The sequence below is a fragment of the Schistocerca piceifrons genome, chromosome 9 (assembly GCF_021461385.2).
Source record: "Schistocerca piceifrons isolate TAMUIC-IGC-003096 chromosome 9, iqSchPice1.1, whole genome shotgun sequence".
NCBI classification, from domain to species: domain Eukaryota; kingdom Metazoa; phylum Arthropoda; class Insecta; order Orthoptera; family Acrididae; genus Schistocerca; species Schistocerca piceifrons.
In genome coordinates this window covers 80,819,958-80,839,607 of record NC_060146.1, presented here as the reverse complement: position 1 = coordinate 80,839,607, position 19,650 = coordinate 80,819,958, and the positions used below count along the sequence as shown (strand labels likewise).

Below are 19,650 nucleotides of genomic sequence, written 5' to 3'. Positions count from 1 at the left end.
TGGAGTAGCAGTCATATGTGTATGGTTTTTTCTTTTTTTTTTTTTTTTTTTTAAAAAAAAGGCTTTAGCCAAAAGCTTTTCTGTAACTGTCTTTTCATTGTGCCCGTCTGCAACTTAATGTCTTGTATCTATTGTCAGTAGCAATCTGTTCTTTTCATCACATTATAGATTGTTCCATTTGATACTCGTATGTATTGTTATTTGCAGGTGTTTGTAAAAGTTAGTCGATTCCAGTTGACTCACTGAGATTGTAGTCAGAGGATACTACATTTTTTGTTTTGATAAGTGCATATTTTTCCATTTCTGATTGTTTAAGCAGGTTATCAAACTTTGTGCCCCTTTAAAAATTTATCAGCGTCTGACAATATTTGTGCTGCTTTTTTACATAATCATACTTTTGTTAGTAAAAATTGTCTTGGCACATAGTCAGTACTTTTTGGGTGCTAAAAAATACTGTGTGTTCTTTGATGTATGGGTTTCACTATATAGGGTGTTACAAAAAGGTACGACCAAACTTTCAGGAAACATTCCTCACACACAAAGGAAGAAAATATGTTATGTGGACATGTGTCCGGAAATGCTTACTTTTCATGTTAGAGCTCATTTTATTACTTCTCTTCAAATCACATTAATCATGGAATGGAAACACAGCAACAGAACGTACCAGCGTGACTTCAAACACTTGGTTACAGGAAATGTTCAAAATGTCCTCCGTTAGCGAGGATACATGCATCCACCCTCCGTCGCATGGAATCCCTGATGCGCCGATGCGGCTCTGGAGAATGGCGTATTGTATCACAGCCGTCCACAATACGAGCATGAAGAGTCTCTACATTTGGTACTGGAGTTGCGTAGACAAGAGCTTTCAGTGCCCCAATAAATGAAAGTCAAGAGAGTTGAGGTCAGGAAAGCATGGAGGCCATGGAATTGGTCCGCCTCTACCAATCCATCGGTCACCGAATCTGTTGTTGAGAAGCGTACGATCACTTCGACTGAAATGTGCAGGAGCTCCATCGTGCATGAACCACATGTTGTGTCGTACTTGTAAAGGCACATGTTCTAGAAGCACAGGTAGAGTATCCCGTATGAAATCATGATAACGTGCTCCATTGAGCGTAGGTGGAAGAACATGGGGCCCAATCAAGACATCACCAACAATGCCTGCCCAAACGTTCACAGAAAATCTGTGTTGATGACGTGATTGCACAATTGCGTGCAGATTCTCGTCAGCCCACACATGTTGATTGTGAAAATTTACAATTTGATCACATTGGAATGAAGCCTCATCCGTAAAGAGAACATTTGCACTGAAATGAGGATTGACACATTGTTGAATGAACCATTCGCAGAAGTGTACCTGTGGAGGCCAATCAGCTGCTAATAGTGCCTGCACACGCTGTACATGGTACGGAAACAACTGGTTCTGCCGTAGCACTCTCCATACAGTTACGTGGTCAACGTTACCTTGTACAGCAGCAACTTCTCTGACGCTGACATTAGGGTTATCGTCAACTGCACGAAGAATTGCCTCGTCCATTGCAGGTGTCCTCGTCATTCTAGGTCTTCCCCAGTCACGAGTCATAGGCTGGAATGTTCCGTGCTCCCCAAGACACCGATCAATTGCTTCGAACATCTTCCTGTGGGACACCTTCGTTCTGGAAATTTGTCTCGATACAAACGTACCGCACCACGACTATTGCCCCGTGCTAATCCATACATCAAATGGGCATCTGCCAACTCCGCATTTGTAAACATTGCACTGACTGCAAAACCACGTTCGTGATGAACACTAACCTGTTGATGCTACGTACTGATGTGCATGATGCTAGTACTGTAGAGCAATGAGTCGCATATCAACACAAGCACCGAAGTCAACATTACCTTCCTTCAATTGGGCCAACTGGCGGCGAATCGAGGAAGTACAGTACATACTGACAAAACTAAAATGAGCTCTAACATGGAAATTAAGCATTTCCGGACACATGTCCACATAACATCTTTTCTTTATTTGTGTGTGAGGAATGTTTCCTGAAAGTTTGGCCATACCTTTTGTAACACCATGTATAACGTGAGAAAAGTTGATTTTGGAATCCATCCTGGTTGGCATGGAAGTCATTCTCCTCAAAATACACGTTACACCTCCTCCTCATCCATCATGCATCTACCTTACACTGATTCAGTGCTGTGCCATTCAGAATCTTTTTCTTGTATTTGCTTCATGTCTACAACACATATTTGATCTAAATTGTTAGTAATTTGCACCACAATAATCTAATTTAATTTATTTAGTCTTCTCGTTCTACTATTGCATGTTGTGTAGTGCCCATGATGCTGATGACACACCAAATAAACAAAGAATTTATATTTCAGTGCACTTATGTTTAGTCAGCTGCACTATGTCGTGAAAGATGAAATAAAGTACCAATTGTGTGGCTTGGAAACTAGTGCCCCCCGCCCTCCCCTCCCAACTAAGCCTGAAACATTGAATTCGTCACTTACAAGTAAGAATGAATGAGAGAGATGCTGCCGAATGATAGCACACAGCATTAGAATGTGGCGGATTGCCTTTTGGCAGCACGGAGGCACCGGTGGTTCAGATGTGAGGCACCGGTGGTCTGGATGTGATCGTATTAGATTTGACATCATAATTCCAGGTGATCTGACTGTCACAACTAGCAGCAATGAGATCATTAATTCGACAGTCTTTTATTGATCTTTTGGAGTCTGTAACACTCAGTTAAACTGTTTCACTATGGCACCTGAACAGTTGGAGCACGAGCTCTGAAGACTGTCTGTACCAACCACTGAAGACTCATCTCGACAGCAGAACAACTTGGGTCCCAGTGAGGCATAGCTGTAGGTGTGAAGGGTATTTAAAACATTGGTTTTCAAAGAAAACGGCCAACTAAGGGGTCATCATATGCTTCATTGTCATTTGCCTGGTTTTTGGCAGGCTGCTCACAGTAAGTTACGTTAGGTTACCAGACATGGACTTCTTCTAATAGACAGAATTGCGTACTGGCACCTTCTTGATGAATTTGTGCAGAAAGGACCATTCAGCTGTTGAAAACGAAAAAATCCATCTTCGTGAAAATTATTAACTTTTGAATTAATTGTAATTATGACCAGCAAGAATTGTGTACATTATATCTATACTGGGGCATCATTACTGGTATCCTTTATTCTCCCTTGCAACACACATGAAATCACAAATCACATTAGAATCAAAATTAATATGTTGTATAGGACTATCATTGCTATCTCAAAGGCTTGCTAACATCTCTCATAAACCAAATTCTGATATGATAATAGTTTGCCACCCATGAAGTACAATGTAATTGTGAGATATACTTCATATTAGATTTCTTACATTGGAATCTGAGCATGGCCAACAGCTACAGCCTGTCATTTATGGATTTATGGAGTGTAGAAGAAGGGGAAAAAAAAAAAAAAAAAAAAAGGTTGCACCGAACAGCTTACTCACTTTGTGATGCACGGTTCCAGTTTCAAGTTGCCAATCTGTTTCAAGGGGCAACAAAAATTTAATTTTCAGTATTTCATAATATTATTGACCATATTTAAAAATTTAAAATGCTGTCATAACATACTCATTATGAGGTATAATCTTGTGTTAAAGGTTTAACACAGTAAAACAAGTATTACAAATAGAAACTGTGTACACGGCTTGACATAGTGTAGCTAGAAGTGCACAAATTACCCAGAGTAGATTAGTGATTCCAAGAAACTATAAACATAACTTCGAACTTTTTCTGAACTACTTCTTACTTACATGCTTATTGTGAGATATTTAATATGTTAACTCCCTTGTAAAGTAATCAGGTGTTTGAAATGAAAAGCTTGGTGGCAGACTGCAAATCCAGAGGTTTCAAGTGTGACCCCTGACCAGTCCTAATAGCACTTCTTTCGCTTCTGGCAGTGGATTGGAGTACATATTGAACAGTATCTCCCCTTGTGACTGATTCTGTCTCTTCAAAAGGTTGGAGGAAGGAAATGCTATAGGACCGTGCCCAGTAAAGCGCAAAGATCTTGCGTTGATGACAGGTTTGCTTTACTGACTTAGTTGAGCATTGGTTATTGAATAAATAGTTCTAAAAATGATTGTGTATGTGTGCTTATTTGGGAGTGAGTTGCAATTATGTGAAAGCATTTTCCTGATCTGACAAGGAGAGGTCCCCAGCAGTGGGTTTGACTTTTTGAAACCATCTATATGGAGATGCAGGTTAATATCCTGGGTATCACACCCTGCAGCCATTCACCCTAGTTGGCCCTCATTTGCGAGTAACTGACGAAAAAAGAAAATTAGAAATTAGGATGACATTCAATACCATTAAAAAAAGTAGCAACAATAGGCTGGTTGCTTGGTGTAATGGACAGAGTACTGCCTTCACATGCAGAAGGTTCTGGGTTCAAACCTTGCAAGGTGATTTAAACTTTTCTTTATTTTTAAATATTTGTCAAAATGACTTTGACCATTACTTTTATTTAGTTCATCATCATCTTGGACAGTTTCCAGTCTCTGGCCGGGTCTGTATGGAACATAGGCCTCTCCATCGTCTTCTATCTTGCCACCATCTCTCCATCTTCACCTTGGTCCAGCCTCCTCCTTTCTTCTAGACACATTCCTCTACTCCTTTCAGCCACCCATCTCTCGGTCTTCCTCTTTGTCTCTTTCTTACCAGTTTCTTCTTGTGTATCCTTCTGGGTATCCTCTTCTCCTCCATTCTCTTAACGTGTCCATACCATCTCAGCCTTGATTTCTCTATCTCCTCCTATAATGGTTCCACCTTCATTAACTCTCTGATCCTCTCATTTCTTAACCTGTCTATCTTTGTCACTCTAACACTGTTTCTCAAGAATTTCATCTCACTAGCTTGTATTTAGCTTTTCTCTCTTCCTTTCATAACCCAGGTTTCTGATGCATATGTCAGGATCGGGACAAAGTACGACTAGTATATAACCTTTTTACTGATTTGGGGTACATCCTAGCTCCATATCAGGCTTCTGACACTCTTCCAAAGTGCTTCTGCTTTTCTCCCCCCCCCCCCCCCCCATTTATTCCTGTGTTTTTTTTTTTTCAATTTTCTTGTATCAGGCTACCCTTGTGCTTCAAACTCTCCACTCTCCTCAATTGTTCCCCATCAATTGTTATTCCCATTATTCCTCTCTTCTTCTTTCTTGTTGTGATAATCATCTCACTCTTTCTTATATTAAATTTCACCCCATATTCTTGCACTGTTCATTCCCATACATCCAACTGCTCTTGTACTTCCTTCTCCTTATTCCCCCAAATCATCAGATCATCTGCAAACACCATAGCTTTTATCTTCCTTTCACCAGTTACTTGTGCTGCTGTACTCATTACATCATCCATCACTACAATGAAGAGTAATGGTGAAAGTACACTTCCCTGCCTCAAGCCATTCCTCTGTTCAGTCCAAGCTGATCTCTCTCCTCCCACTTTCACACAGCTTACACTTCCATGGTCTATATCCCTTATCCTCCAAATAATCTGTATTGCTACTCTTCTGTTCTCCAGGGCTTTCCACGCTTTGCTTTGACGTACACTATCATATGCTTTTTCAGTGTCCAGGAAGGTCTTTGGTAGATCTATTCCATATTCATAGTGTTGTTCCTGCAGTTGTCTTACAGCAAAAAGGGACCGATGACCATGGCAGTCTGGTCCCTTTAATCCCCCAAACCAACCAATCTTACAGCAAAAATTAGATTCACCATGGACCTTCATGTTTTGATGCCATGTTGCTCTTCTCTCATTCTTCCTTCTAATTTTTCCTGAATTCGTGCTTCCAAAATTTTCTCAAAAATTTTTGTACAGTGACTCATCAATGTTATTCCCCGATAGTTCTTGCACTCTTTTCTATTTCCCTTCTTAAAGATCGGGACAGTTATTCCCTTCTTCCAGTCTTCTTGGATCATCTGTCTCCACACAATTTTCATTACTCGATATAGCCATTGTATCCCCACCTCTCCTGCTGTTCTCACCACCTCTACACTTAGCTCATCCAGACCTGGTGACTTCCCTCCCTTCATCTTGCCCAATGCCTCTTCCACTTCTCCCCATGTAAGGTCTTTTTCTATTTGCTGTTCCTCCTCTTTTTTTTTTCTCTCGAATTGTTCCTCCTCATCCAGGTCTCCATTTGGGTTCAGGAGTTCTTCAAAATACTCCTTCCACATATTCTTGAGTTCCTCCTTATTTTATACATCTTGTCCACATTTATTCACCATTCGAGCATAATCTGTTGCACCGTTCTTCCTCTTACTTCCCATATAACACCTTTTTTGAATCTTCACTATCCTCCTCCATCATTCTGGTCCACTGTTCCATCCACTTTCTTCTTTCCTCCACCACCATTCTTTTTGCTTCTTTCTTGCTTGGCTGATACTCTTCTCTTGTCTCTACTGTTATCGTCTGGAACCATACCCAAAAGGCTCTATTCTTCTTCTTTACTATATCCTTTGTTTTATCATTCCACCAGGGTGTTTCTTTCCATCTCTTTTTGTTGCTTGTCCTCCCACATATTGCTTCTGCCACACTCACTAATGTTCCCTTGAATCTAGCCCATTCCTCTTCTACCATTTTTGGTTCATCCGTTGGGGTGCTTTTGTTTTGCTACTTGTAGGTACTGTAGCCTGCTTTCCTCCTCCTTCAACTTCCATACCCTTATACACCTTTCCTGTCTCTTAATAAATTTTTGAATTTATTTTTTGGGTCAAACGTCTTAAATTCTTCTTTAGGACAAGAAGACGGTTTTCTGTCCATTTATTATCCTTAGTCCCTCTTGGCTTTATTCATCTCAACTATTGTACAGGAAGTAGTCAACCCTTTAAGTCTTGACTGTGCCAGGTAATCTTGTGGCTCTCTCTTTTCCTGAACGAAGAGTTTCGGTTAAGTAGTTTAAATCTAATTTTAAATTTCTATTACATTGTCACATTATTTTGATGATTGTATCAACTTCTTCATTTGCCCTCATTTTTCTTCCTATCATTCTTTTTCCACTTGGAATTTTTGTGAATGTGAATTTAATTATATTTATCTGTTATAAAATTGAAAATGCTGTTCTGTCAATTAAATGAACAAAAGATGGAACAATCTATTTATATTGACCATATAATGGTGAAAAAATGTATTTTTTGTTACTAGATGTGTAATTTTTAAGGTAATCATCATATAAACACTTCAAACATAGGCTAAATTCCTGTTGCATTATAGACAAAGTAACACAGATGAAGATTTAAATGACGGAAGAAATTAAATCAAAATTAACTAAAATCACTCAAACAAATATCTCAAGTGGAAAAAGAGTTACAGGAAGAAAAAGAGGGCAAATGAATAAGTCGATATGATCATCAGAGTGACATGACAAAGGAATATAAATATAAAATTACATTCAAATCACTTAATTGAGCAAAACAAATGATTAAAATCATTTTGATAAAGATTTAAAAATAAATTTAAATCACCTGACGGACGAGGTTTGAACCCACAACCATCTATATATGAAGGCATTACTCTGTCCATTACACCACGCAACAAGTCTGTACACAACAATTTTTTTTTAATGCTATAGAACACCAAGAAAAATTCTAATTTTTTTTTTAATCGATTACTCACAAACGAGGGCCGATCAGGGTGAATGGTTGTACGCTGTAGGCCTGGGATCTTAACCTACATCACTGTACGTATGGTTTGCAACAGTTGATCCCACGACTGGGGGACCTCTTCTTGTATGTATATATATTTATCACAGTTCATTGTATTTACGAAGTAACATATCAGAGATTTGATATCTTCTGTTCTTGCTTGTTGTAGTGACTAACAAATCTGATTTAAAATATTAGTAATTGTTTCTGTTGCATGTTTGTCATATTTGAAAGTGCAAACGGTAACATATGTTTTTGATTAACACAGATGCAGATCGAGCAGTGACTTCCGGCGTTAGAAGAGGAAGCAGATAATGGGATTGGGAAAGGCAGAATCCTGGTCAGTCATAAAGTGTAAAGTGCTGTACAAATTGTAATACCTCTGATGTTAAGTGGAGGTTATCACTTTATTGTGTTTATTTACTGGATGATGGAGAGTTTTGTTGTGAGATTGATGAACTGATGCTGTAACTGACAGATTTTACCAAGAAAAGGATTAAAAATTACACAGTTTAATTTATGTCTCCCCATGAATGTCTCGCATAGATATTATGGATACAGTGACTGAAAACTTGAGAAACAGTTTTTCTTGTGATGGTTCCAACAATGACAAATTTGATGTGTTATTTTTATATGAAATAAATATCTATGAAACTTAATTGCAATTTTTCTCTTAATCATTTCTTCCTTCTTTGACTAATGTTGTTGGTTTTTTTTTTTTTTTTTTTTTTTGTGCTCCTGTGTTATTTCTTCATAAAGGATGGCGAAACACGTGGCACTTCCTATATGCACACTTTAAGGACACACACTGCAAGATGATTAATGGGAATAACTAATCTAATAGATATCATCTGACTGTGGCTGGTGTTGATGGCTTTTTGGTTGCTGCCAATTTTAGCTACCAGGTGACATTATTGTTGCTGTTTGTACCATTGAGGTAAATGAGACTTATGGAAATTTCATTGCACACCTTTTAGCAATCATTAAGTATGATCTCTACTTTCGTAGACATAAATACACTTCACAGCTTCTGCTAGGCGAAGTTGGCAATGTCCCAAAAGCAAATTCTGCTTTATAAATTTACTGAACTGCCAATTATGTTCTTCTATTCTTCCCAACCTCCGATCGCATAGTATAGAGGCTACACGAGTGGCAGGAAGTGGACATGAGCTGTTGGCTACTTCACAACTCACACATCCCGCCATTGCCGACCTCCCCAAGGCATCAGTCTGCATTGCACTACAGCCACGTAAACATGGCTGGCGTCATTGTTGCTTCTGCCAAGCGTGAATTACAAAGTGTAATTCAGTTTCTGCAAGCAGAAGGGAGAAATTCATCAGAGAATGAGCCGAGTGTACTTGCATTCAGGCCCAGGCGAGTTCAACCTATGGAGCAGAATGAAGATACGAAGACACCTTCCACTTTGGCCTTTTTGCTGTAGTTTGGTGCCATGTCATCAAGAACCGGAAGATATGTAATTAAGTGTGGTTTTCAACCATCTGCAAAACTGAGAAACCTGTTGGGTTCGGTTAAGGGTGACCTTGGACTGAGGAAATGTGGTGTGTACAAGATTCCTTGTCAGTGTGGGCCAGCGTATATAGGCCAGACATGCCGCACAGTACAAGAATGCTGCCATGAACATCAGCGTCACACTCGCCTTTTATCAACCGGAAAAGTCGGCAACTGCGTAACACTGCCTGAATACAGGACATCGTATGATTTATGAAAAGACAGAAGTTTTATCCCAGCATCATCTTTCTGGGACTGCGTCATTAAGGAAGCAATACATATCCGTGCAGCCGATAATCTCATCAACAAGGATACGGGATTTCAACTGAGCACAGCCTGGAATCCTGCATTGGCTGCTATTAAATCACGATGTGAAGCTCAAGATTCTTCGGTAACAGGCCCATTATAACACTGGCCTAGTACTGCCGTTGGTGAGTAATGTCTGGTCGCACTTGAAAAACACAGCACACGTGTGGGAAAGCCGATCTGCGATTTTCGGCAGAGGGAGTTTGAATATTGCAAATCTCTGCGCGTGCACGATTTCCGCAGCTGTGCATTCTTCGCACATGTTCTAAAAACGGGGCGTCGGTGTGCGGATACCGTCAGTCGTACCTAGCCACAAACAAGGTAGAACCACCTGAAGATGTCGAACAGTTGCTTCGAGGAAATATTGAGGAATTTGTACAATGTGATCCGGCAGCAAACCTGTGAAGATTATTTACAAATTAAAAGTCGACTATAAGGTACTGGCTCATTGCTAACAAAACGCACCTCAGTCTTATAATATAAGGTTCACTATTGAAGAGCAGAAGAGTCTTAATGTTGGGTTGAATAACTTATAACATTAATTGGGTTCAAATGTTTTTTTATGTTTGCTGGTCTGGTCTTCAGTCTGAAGACTGGTTTGATGCAACTCTCCATGCTACTCTGTCCTGTGCGGACCTCTTCATCTCTGAATAGCTACTGCAACCTACATCTTTCCAAATCTGCTTACTGTATTCACCTTTTGGTCTCCCTCTATAATTTTTATCCCCCGCACATCCTTCAAATACTAAAATGGTGATCCCTTGATGTCTCAGAATGTGTCCTATCAACCAAGCCCTCTTTTGGTCAAGCTGTGCCACAAATCTCTTGTCTCTCCAATTCTGTTCAATACTTCCTCATTAATTACATGATCGACCTATCTAATCTTCAGCAGTCTTCTGTAGCACCACATTTTAAAAGCTTCTATTCTCTTTTTATCTAAACTGTTCATCGTCCCGTGTTTCACTTCCATACATGGCTACACTCCAGACAAATACCTTCAGGAAAGACATCTTAACACTGAAATGTATATTGAATGTTAGCTGATTTTTCTTCTTCAGAAATGCTTTCCTTACAGTTGTCAGTCCAGATTTTATATCCCCTCTGCTTTGGTCATCATTAGTTATTTTGCTGCCCAAATCTACTACTTTAAATGTCTTGTTGCCTAATCTGATTCCCTTAACACTTAATTTCACTACATTCCAGTATCCTTGTTTTGCTTCTGTTGGTGTTCAATCATATGCCTCTTTTCAAAACATTGTCCATTGCGTTCAACTACTCTTCCAAGTCCTCTGCTGTCTCTGACAGAATTAAAATGTCATTGGGAAACCTCAACATTTTTATTTCTTCTCTCTGAATTTTAATTCCTACTCCAACTTTTTCTTTGGTTTCCTTTAATGCTTACTGAATGTACAGATTGAATAACGCCAGAGATAGGCTGCAACCGTGTCTTACTCCCTTCTCAACCACTGCTTCCCTGTCATGCCTCTTGACCCTCATTACTACTGTCTGGTTTCTGTACAAGCAGTTAATTGCATTACAATCCTTCTGTTTTACCCCTGCTACCTTCAGAATTTCAAAGAGAGTGTTCCAGTGAGCATTGTTAAAAGCTTTCTCTACATCTACAAATGCTATAGAAGTAAGTTTGTCTTTCCTTAACCTATCTTCTACCATAAGTCGTGGGGTCAGTATTCACTTGCGTGTTCTCACATTTCTCTGGAATCCAAACTGGTCTTTCGCAAGGTCTCTATCTACCCATTATAGAATCAATCTGAAAACTTCTGGTATCATTGGGTCTCTTCCACATATACAACCTTGTGTTATGATTCTTAAATCAAGTGTTAGCAATGATTAAATTATGCTCCATGCAAAACTCTACCAGAAGGCTTCCTCTTTTATTCCTTTCCCTCCAGGCCATATTCACCTACTATTTTTCCTTCTCTTCCTTTTCCTACTATCAAATTCCAGTCCCCCATCACTATTAAATTTTTGTCTCCTTCAACTATCTAAATAATTTCTTTTACCTAATTATACATTTCTTCAATCTCTTCATCATCTGCAGAACTAGTTGGCACATAAACTTGTACTATTGTGGTAGATGTGGGCTTCATGTCTATCTTGGGTACAATAATGCTGTTCATAGTAGCTTACTCGCATTCCTATTTTCTTTTTCATTATTAAGACCACTCCTGTATTCTCCTATTTGATTTTGTGCTTACAATCCCTGTTCACCTGACCAGATGTCCTGTTCCTCCAGCCACTGGACTTCACTAATCCCCACTACATCTAACTTCAACCTATCCATTCTCCTTTTTAAATTTTCTAGTCTACTTGCCTGATTAAGGGATTTAACATACCACACTCTGTTATGAGGAATGCCTGTTTTGTTTCTCCTTAGTAGTCCCTGCCCAGAGATCCAAATGGGGTCTATGTTACCTCCCATATATTTTACCCAAGTCGACGCAAACATTATTTAACTATTTAGTAGAGCTGCATGTCCTCGGGAAAAATTATGGCTGTAGTTTCCCCTTGCTTTCAGCTGTTCACAATACTAGCACAGCCAAGGCCATTTTGGTTGATCTTACAAGGCCATATCAGTCAATCATCCAGACTGCTACTACTCTTCTGGAACCACACATTTCTTTGGCCTCTCAACTTATACCCCTCTGCTGTGTTTGCACCTACGGTACAGCTATCTATATCGGTGAGGCGTGCAAGCCAAGGTCCATGGTTCATGGGATGTCTTTTTTATGATGGCTATCTTTCTCCAACAACCTTGTATTTAAATTTACAACTTATCTAAAACAAAGTCAGAATTTATTCAGCTCATTAAAGCATCACAAGTTCCTCTATTCAGTCTAAAATTTTATTAAAGTAGGTTTCTTTTTATTAATATTCTCCAATTACCCTAAGTGACAAGAACGTTTTCTAAATTATTGTTTTAACAGTCAGATATAGTACCCACATTTATTTCTAAACAAAATTGAATACACAGGTATTATGAGCTATAGTTTTGGGATCGTAACATTGATTCATGCATTAATTTCAGCTTGGCTTCTAATGTATGTGAACTCATAATCGAGTTTGTATTTATCCTTGGTAATATGGTTATATAGTGAGACAGGGTTGTATGATATTCAATCTGTATATTGAACAAGCAGTAAAGGAAACAAAAGAAAAGTTCGGAGTAGGTATTAAAATCCATGGAGAAGAAATAAAAACTTTGAGGTTCGCCGATGACATAGTAATTCTGTCAGAGACAGCAAAGGACTTGGAAGAGCAGTTGAACGGAATGGACAGTGTCTTGAAAGGAGGGTATAAGATGAACATCAACAAAAGCAAAACGAGGATAATGGAATGTAGTCGAATTAAGTCGGGTGATGCTGAGGGAATTAGATTAGGAAATGAGACACTTAAAGTAGTGAAGGAGTTTTGCTACTTGGGGAGCAAAATAACTGATGATGGTTGAAGTAGAGAGGATATAAAATGTAGACTGGCAATGGCAAGGAAAGTGTTTCTGAGGAAGAGAAATTTGTTAACATCGAGTATTGATTTAATTGTCAGGAAGCCGTTTCTGAAAGTATTTGTATGGAGTGTAGCCATGTATGGAAGTGAAACATGGACGATAAATAGTTTAGGCAAGAAGAGAATAGAGGCTTTCGAAATGTGGTGCTACAGAAGAATGCTGAAGATTAGATGGGTAGATCACATAACTAATGATGACGTATTGAATAGAATTGGGGAGAAGAGGAGTTTGTGGCACTACTTGACTAGAAGAAGGGATCTGTTGGTAGGACATGTTCTGAGGCATCAAGGGATCACCAATTTAGTACTGGAGGGCAGCATGGAGGGTAAAAATCGTAGAGGGAGACCAAGAGATGGATACACTAAGCAGATTCAGAAGGGTGTAGGCTGCAGTAGGTACTGGGAGATGAAGAAGCTTGCACAGGATAGAGTAGCATGGAGAGCTGCATCAACCCAGTCTCAGGACTGAAGACCACAACAACAACAGTCTTTGGTGCTAACAAACTCCTCTACAATGTACAACATACATTATCATTTATATGACGTTTATATACAAATATGTTAGAGTTGTGACAGTTGGACTCTCTGATCCAAGAATATTACAAATTAGAACATTGAAGTTAAAATCTTCCGGCTTATTAGGCCGCGTCATGTTTCTTCTAAAATGTTTGACGTTTTGACCCCTCTGCTGGGATCTTCCTCAGGATCTTTTGGTGTCCACTGCTACTGATCCTGAGGAAGATCCCAGCAGAGGGGTCAAAACGTCAAACATTTTAGAAGAAACATGATGCGGCCTAATAACCCAGAAGATTTTAACTTCAGTAACAACGGCCACGAAAGCCTGCAGACTTACATAAATTAGAACATTGTTCTCTTAGTAAAACTTGAAAGCATGATACATCGCCATCTGCAGATGAGACATAAACACACACAGAAAAATAGTACAAAATAACAATCGCTAGCCACCTTCCAATGTAAATGTGGCTTTTAGTGTCAGGAGATGTTCGGCTTGCTATTGATGCAGCTCTTTTCATTTAAACAGAGAGGCTGCATATTTAAGGTAACTTGATCTGACATGAAAGGAAGGAATTTGGAAACAGTAAGGAATTGACTGTAGCTTATAGTGAGAGACTAACCCTGGTACCTGCCTAAATTGAAACGGAAACCAGAGGCAGATGTACTCGAACCATGTCACCTCCTGAATCCAAGGATTGGTAGCTCAGCACCTCAAGGCGTAGAGTTACCCCGGTCAGTGGAGAATGTGAACAAACTGATAGTTATAGACCATAATTCTGGTGTTGCATCGTTTTCCTTTGAGCATGTTTCATCTTTTGACAGTGCATGAACACAAACATTTTAAGATTTAATTCTGCAGGGAACTCGTGGCTTCAGTTATTATAGTTTTAAAAGAACATAAATATATTTTGGACGAGAGAGGGGCAGCCAGTTCGGACGAATTCAAGCAGCTTTTAGAAATGAACGACCTATAGAAAGTATTGTCATAACATACCCCTTCTGCTGTCTACAAAGCCCTCCCTATCGTTCCGTACTGGAACTGGTTTTCGTAATTGAGTACTGCCCGGATGACCAGATTTGGGCTAATAATGACAGAATTTTCGGCAAATTTTTTTAAAGAAGTGTAACTATCGTCGTCTGGGCGAGAGTTTTGCTGATCAACGAGATTGTTGGGTGACACAGGCAAATCCAGGTGTATTTTTACGCACTGGTTATAGTTTGATGTTATTTACGATGATGTTTACCGCTCCGCTGGCTTGTGGAATACATAAATATTTCCACCTTTAAGTTCTACCAGTCTCCAAATAATGGCTCCTGTGCTAACGTTAAACTGGGGTAATTAGGCTATTATAGCAGTACCTACATATTTTTAGCTTATCATAACGCTCATGGGCGAATCACAATTGTTTTTTTTTTCTTTCTTGTACAAACTTATCTGTAATCAGGAACTATCAGAACACCACAAAAATAAGAAACGGCTGCACTTACATTGAATTAAACAGCAAGTAAGAACTGAACTGGTCAACAAAACAAAAACTGGATTCAAGTACGGCTAACAATGTACAATGGTTGGTATTGGCTCAAGTAGGGATAGGCGTAAGCCGATAATGCTATTGGTATAGCAATAGTTTAAATCTATTAAATCTGACGATCGACATGCTGCCTATCGATGTGCGTATCCCATTTCCGTCGTACGATTGAAAATCAAAATATAAAGCGCGATCAAAAAGTTTCAGTTCGATGGCCGTACAGTCCAGAATCGGTATACCACTTAAACAAAATCGCCGTGGGCGTTGAGGGTCATCCCAGCGACGCGCCAGATTGCAGATACCAGTTCGGTAAAACACGGTGTCCTGCTACGTGAGGGAGTCCAGAACTGCCTGCAGCACATAATTGTCGGACAGGAATCGTCAACGCTTCAAGGCGTTTGTTGAGGAACCGATGTGTGATAATCGTATGGGGAGAGATCAGGACTTGATGGGTGCTCGAGTGTCTCTCACTTGAGATGGTGTAACGTCTGCGTTACGACGTTTGCGACATGGGGAGTGCTTTATCATGAAGCAGTGGCGCTTCATTCCACTACGGTGGTTTTCGAGAGATATGCTGTCCCTTACACATTTTTCGCTCTCCAATGAATGTCTACCATTACCTACCTGCCTGTTAGCAGCCTAGAAAACAATGGTCGTACTTGGACGCAGTTGGTAATATCGTCGCCTAAGTTCACGTTTTCGCATTTGCCACACGCACGTTGACAAGACACGAATGTCAGACTAATCCCTTGCCGACACGTCGGTGCTTATAAACACACACCGGAGTTGCACTACATTGCATATACGCTGCAAACGGAAACTTTTATGTCTCCCCTTACATCTTGCAAAATGCATTACACGGCCACTAGGCCGCTGTGTAATTTCAATTAGGGGAGAGGAAGTGAGGGGGGGAGGGGGGGAGGCTTGCCGGACCAAAAAAATGGTTCAAATGGCTCTGAGCACTATGGGACTTAACATCTGAGGTCATCAGTCCCCGAGAACTTAGAACTACGTAAACCTAACTAACCTAAGGACAGCACACACATCCATCCCTGAGCCAGGATTCGAACCTGCGACCGTAGTGGTCGTTTGGTTCCAGACCTAGCCGGACCCTCTTTGGCTATGTCTTACAGCTGAGGTGGTCACTCGTTTCCAGTCAGATAACTTTGCAAAATTTTTGCTGTTCGTCCCTGAGACAATTCCTAACACATCCGTGGTCTTCAGAGTAGATTAATAACCTTCACTGAACATATGTACAGCTACACTGAAGATCCAAGGAAACCAGTACACCTTCGTAACATCGTGTAGGACAGCCGCGAGAGAAGTGCCACAACACGACGTGACATGGGCTCAACGAATGCCTGAAGTAGTGCCGAAAGGAACTGACACCATGAATCTTGCAGGGCTGTCCATAAATCCATAAGAGTACGAGGGGTTTGAGATCCCTTCTGAATAGAACATTGTAAGACATCCCAGTTATGCTCAATAACGTTCATGCCTGGGGAGTTTGGTTGCCAGCTGAAGTGTTTAAACTCAGAAGAGTGTTCCTGGAGCCACTATATAGCAATTATGGACGTGTAGGGATGTCGCATTGTCCTGTGAGAATTGCCTAAGTCTGTCGGAATGCACAACAGACATGAATGGGCGCAGGTGATCAGACAGGTTGCTTACGTACTTGTCACCTGTCAGAGTCGTATCTAGATGTATCAGGGGTCCATATCACTGCAACTACACACGCCACATCATTACAGAACCTCCACCAACTTGTACAGTCCGCTGCTGACATGCAGGATCCATGGATTCATAAGGTTATCTCCATACCCATACACGTCCATCGGCTCAATACAATTTGAAACGAGACTCATCCGACCAGGCAGCATGTTTCCATTCATCAACAGTCCAATGTCGGTGTTGACGGGCAGAGGCGAGGCATAAAGCTTTGTGTCGCGCAGTCATCAAGGGTACACGAGCAGGCCTTTGGCTCCGAAAGCCCATATCGATGATGTTTCGTTGAATGGTTTGCACGCTGACAGTTGTTGATGGCCCAACATTGAAATCTGTAGCAATTCGCGTAAGGGTTGCGGTTTGTCACGTTGAACGATTCTCTTTCGTCGTCGTTGGTCCCATTCTTGCAGGTTCTTTTTCCGACCGTAGTGATGTCGGAGATTTGATGGTCTTCCGGATTTCTGATATTTACAGTACACTCGTGAAATAGTTGTGCGGAAAAATCCCTACTTTATCGCTATCTTGGAGCTGCAGTGTCCCATCGCTCGTGCGCCGACTGTAACACCACCCTCAAACTCACTTAAATCTTGATTATCTGCCATTGTAGTAGCAGTAACCGATTTAACAACTGCGGCAGACAGTTGTCGTATGTAGGTGCTGCCGACTGCAGCGCCGTATTCTGCCTGTTTACATATCTCTGTCTTTGAATAGGCATGCCTAAGCCGGTTCCTTTGGCGCTTCACTGTATATATGCTGCTATTTCAACAGTTGTTACTCCACAATCAAGATGTTTCAGTACCAGTTTCCAAATGCACCCATTCAGACTGTCTTTACCATTTTGCGTATTGGTACCGGTGCATATTTTTGCAGATCTTCAATGGACAGAAATAAGTATACTGGGAGAATCTTTTATTGAACTAATTCATTGAGTGCCTACGGCTGCCTATGTTTCGATCGGGCCCACAATTCCATTGAACACGCTGTAGCATCTAAAATACTTTCGATATCGAAAAATTCCTTTTCCAGGCATAATCTGCTTACTTCAGGTATGCAAATTATTTTTTTGGAAAAATCAATTTTTCCACGTTTTCGACCAGAACTTGCCGGCAAGTACACTTTATTATCTCTGAAACCGGCAAGTAATAGTGTGATGTTTCATCATGTCCTCTGAATACTCTTGCATCACTTACCTTTGCTTCTACATTTCTGTCGATTACACTATACACTATCTGATCAAAAGTATTACTACTGGTGGACATAAATACAGGATGTATCAAAAAGAATCATCCGATATGACATGTCTATATTTCTGAAACTAATAAACATATACGATGAATTTTGTTTTTTGATGAACGGGAAACTCAAAAAGATTTTTTCATACCTTGAGATGTACTGCAGATGTCATTATGGTATTCAAATCGTTCCCACACTGCAGCGAGCACGTCTTTAAAGCTTCCAATGCTGCTGCTGTGTGATGTCTCAGTTCATTCATTGTTGTGGGTAGTGGCGGCACATAGACAGAGTCTTTTATAAACCCCCTCGAGAAATAATCACGCACACGTCCGGCGACCTCGGAGGCCAGTATTGTAAAGCTGGATCATTTGGCCCAGTGCAACGGATCCATCGTTCAGTAATCCTTTGATTTAAAAATTCCCACACTTCCAGATGCCAGTGTGACGATGCTCCATCCTGCTGGTAAGTGAAGTCGTTCGTATCAGTCTCCAACTGTGGGAAAAGAAAGTTCTCAAGTATATCGAGATATGTGCTTCCTATAGCAGTGTTCTTGGCAAAGAAAAATGGACCATACACCTTTTAGGTGAAACTGCACAAAACACATTAAATTCTGGAGAGTCCCCCTCAGCCTCTACGACTTCATAAGGCACCAACGGCTGCTGCATGGAGAGACGACATAGCTGGTTGAAAGATAATAAAATAGGCTTTAAACAGAATATGCAGAAAGCGGAACTTATGGAATTTCTGAAGCGATACAAGCCACAGAAGACACATTATGTGATTGATACATTAGCAGAGAACCGTGGCCACAAAGTTATACGTCTTCCACCGTACCACTCCCATTACAACACAATTGAACTCATCTGGGCTCAAATAAAACAGATGTTGCGGAGCGACACAAAACCTTTACAAGCGAAACAAAACCTTTACGTTGCGAGACACAGAGAGGCTGGTAAATGAGGCTGTCACGCGGATAACGCCAGAAAATTGAAAGAACGTCGTGAACCACGTGTGGAAAGAGATTACAAGGTCAGACATAGAAGAAGGTGTAAGAGAAGAAACCGTTCGTAATATAGTAATTTCTTTATCAGACGATGAGGACACCTAAGACTATGTGGTCATGAGGAGAGATGCCCAGCCAGATGAAGATGATCTTGGGGTTTTCGTTCTCCCGCACGAAAAATAGAGGTAACGTCCTTATCCGATATTTCACACGTAGCATTTGTGCAATTTGCTTTACCTTGTTAATGTTGAATCCGATTGTGTGTAATTTTTATTCTGGTTGGAACCATAGGAATGGTAATTTTTTTAATGATGTTACCACCATTCGACGGCAATAATTTTTATTTTATTGTTGTACGGTCCAGAGTTCGGCCATAGGTCATTTTCAAGTACAGTAATTTATTTTATGTCAAAAGATATCAGACTGGTATGAAATACAGCGAAATCTGAACCGCATAACAATAAAATAAAAATTGTTGTAGTCAAATGGCTGCAACATCATTAAAGAAATATTTATGTGTGTGTTTGTGTAAGGTGACAAAACACTGATAGAGCCGGCCGGTGTGACCGAGCGGTTCTACGCGCTTCAGTCTGGAACCGCGCGACCACTACGGTCGCAGGTTCGAAT

General features: G+C 40.4%; 1 protein-coding gene across 2 annotated transcripts in view; it reads left to right on the top strand.

Annotated features, from left to right (window-relative positions):
* LOC124717304 (putative methyltransferase C9orf114) overlaps positions 1 to 8,296 on the top strand; it is a 49,059-nt gene extending 40,763 nt beyond the window's left edge. For both annotated transcript variants that reach the window (XM_047244130.1, XM_047244131.1), the window contains exon 5: positions 7,949 to 8,296. In XM_047244130.1, coding sequence (XP_047100086.1) covers positions 7,949 to 7,966 — 18 coding nt within the window. In that variant the 3' untranslated portion in view covers positions 7,967 to 8,296. The remainder of the gene's footprint in view (positions 1 to 7,948) is intronic.
* Positions 8,297 to 19,650: the final 11,354 nt, after the last annotated feature.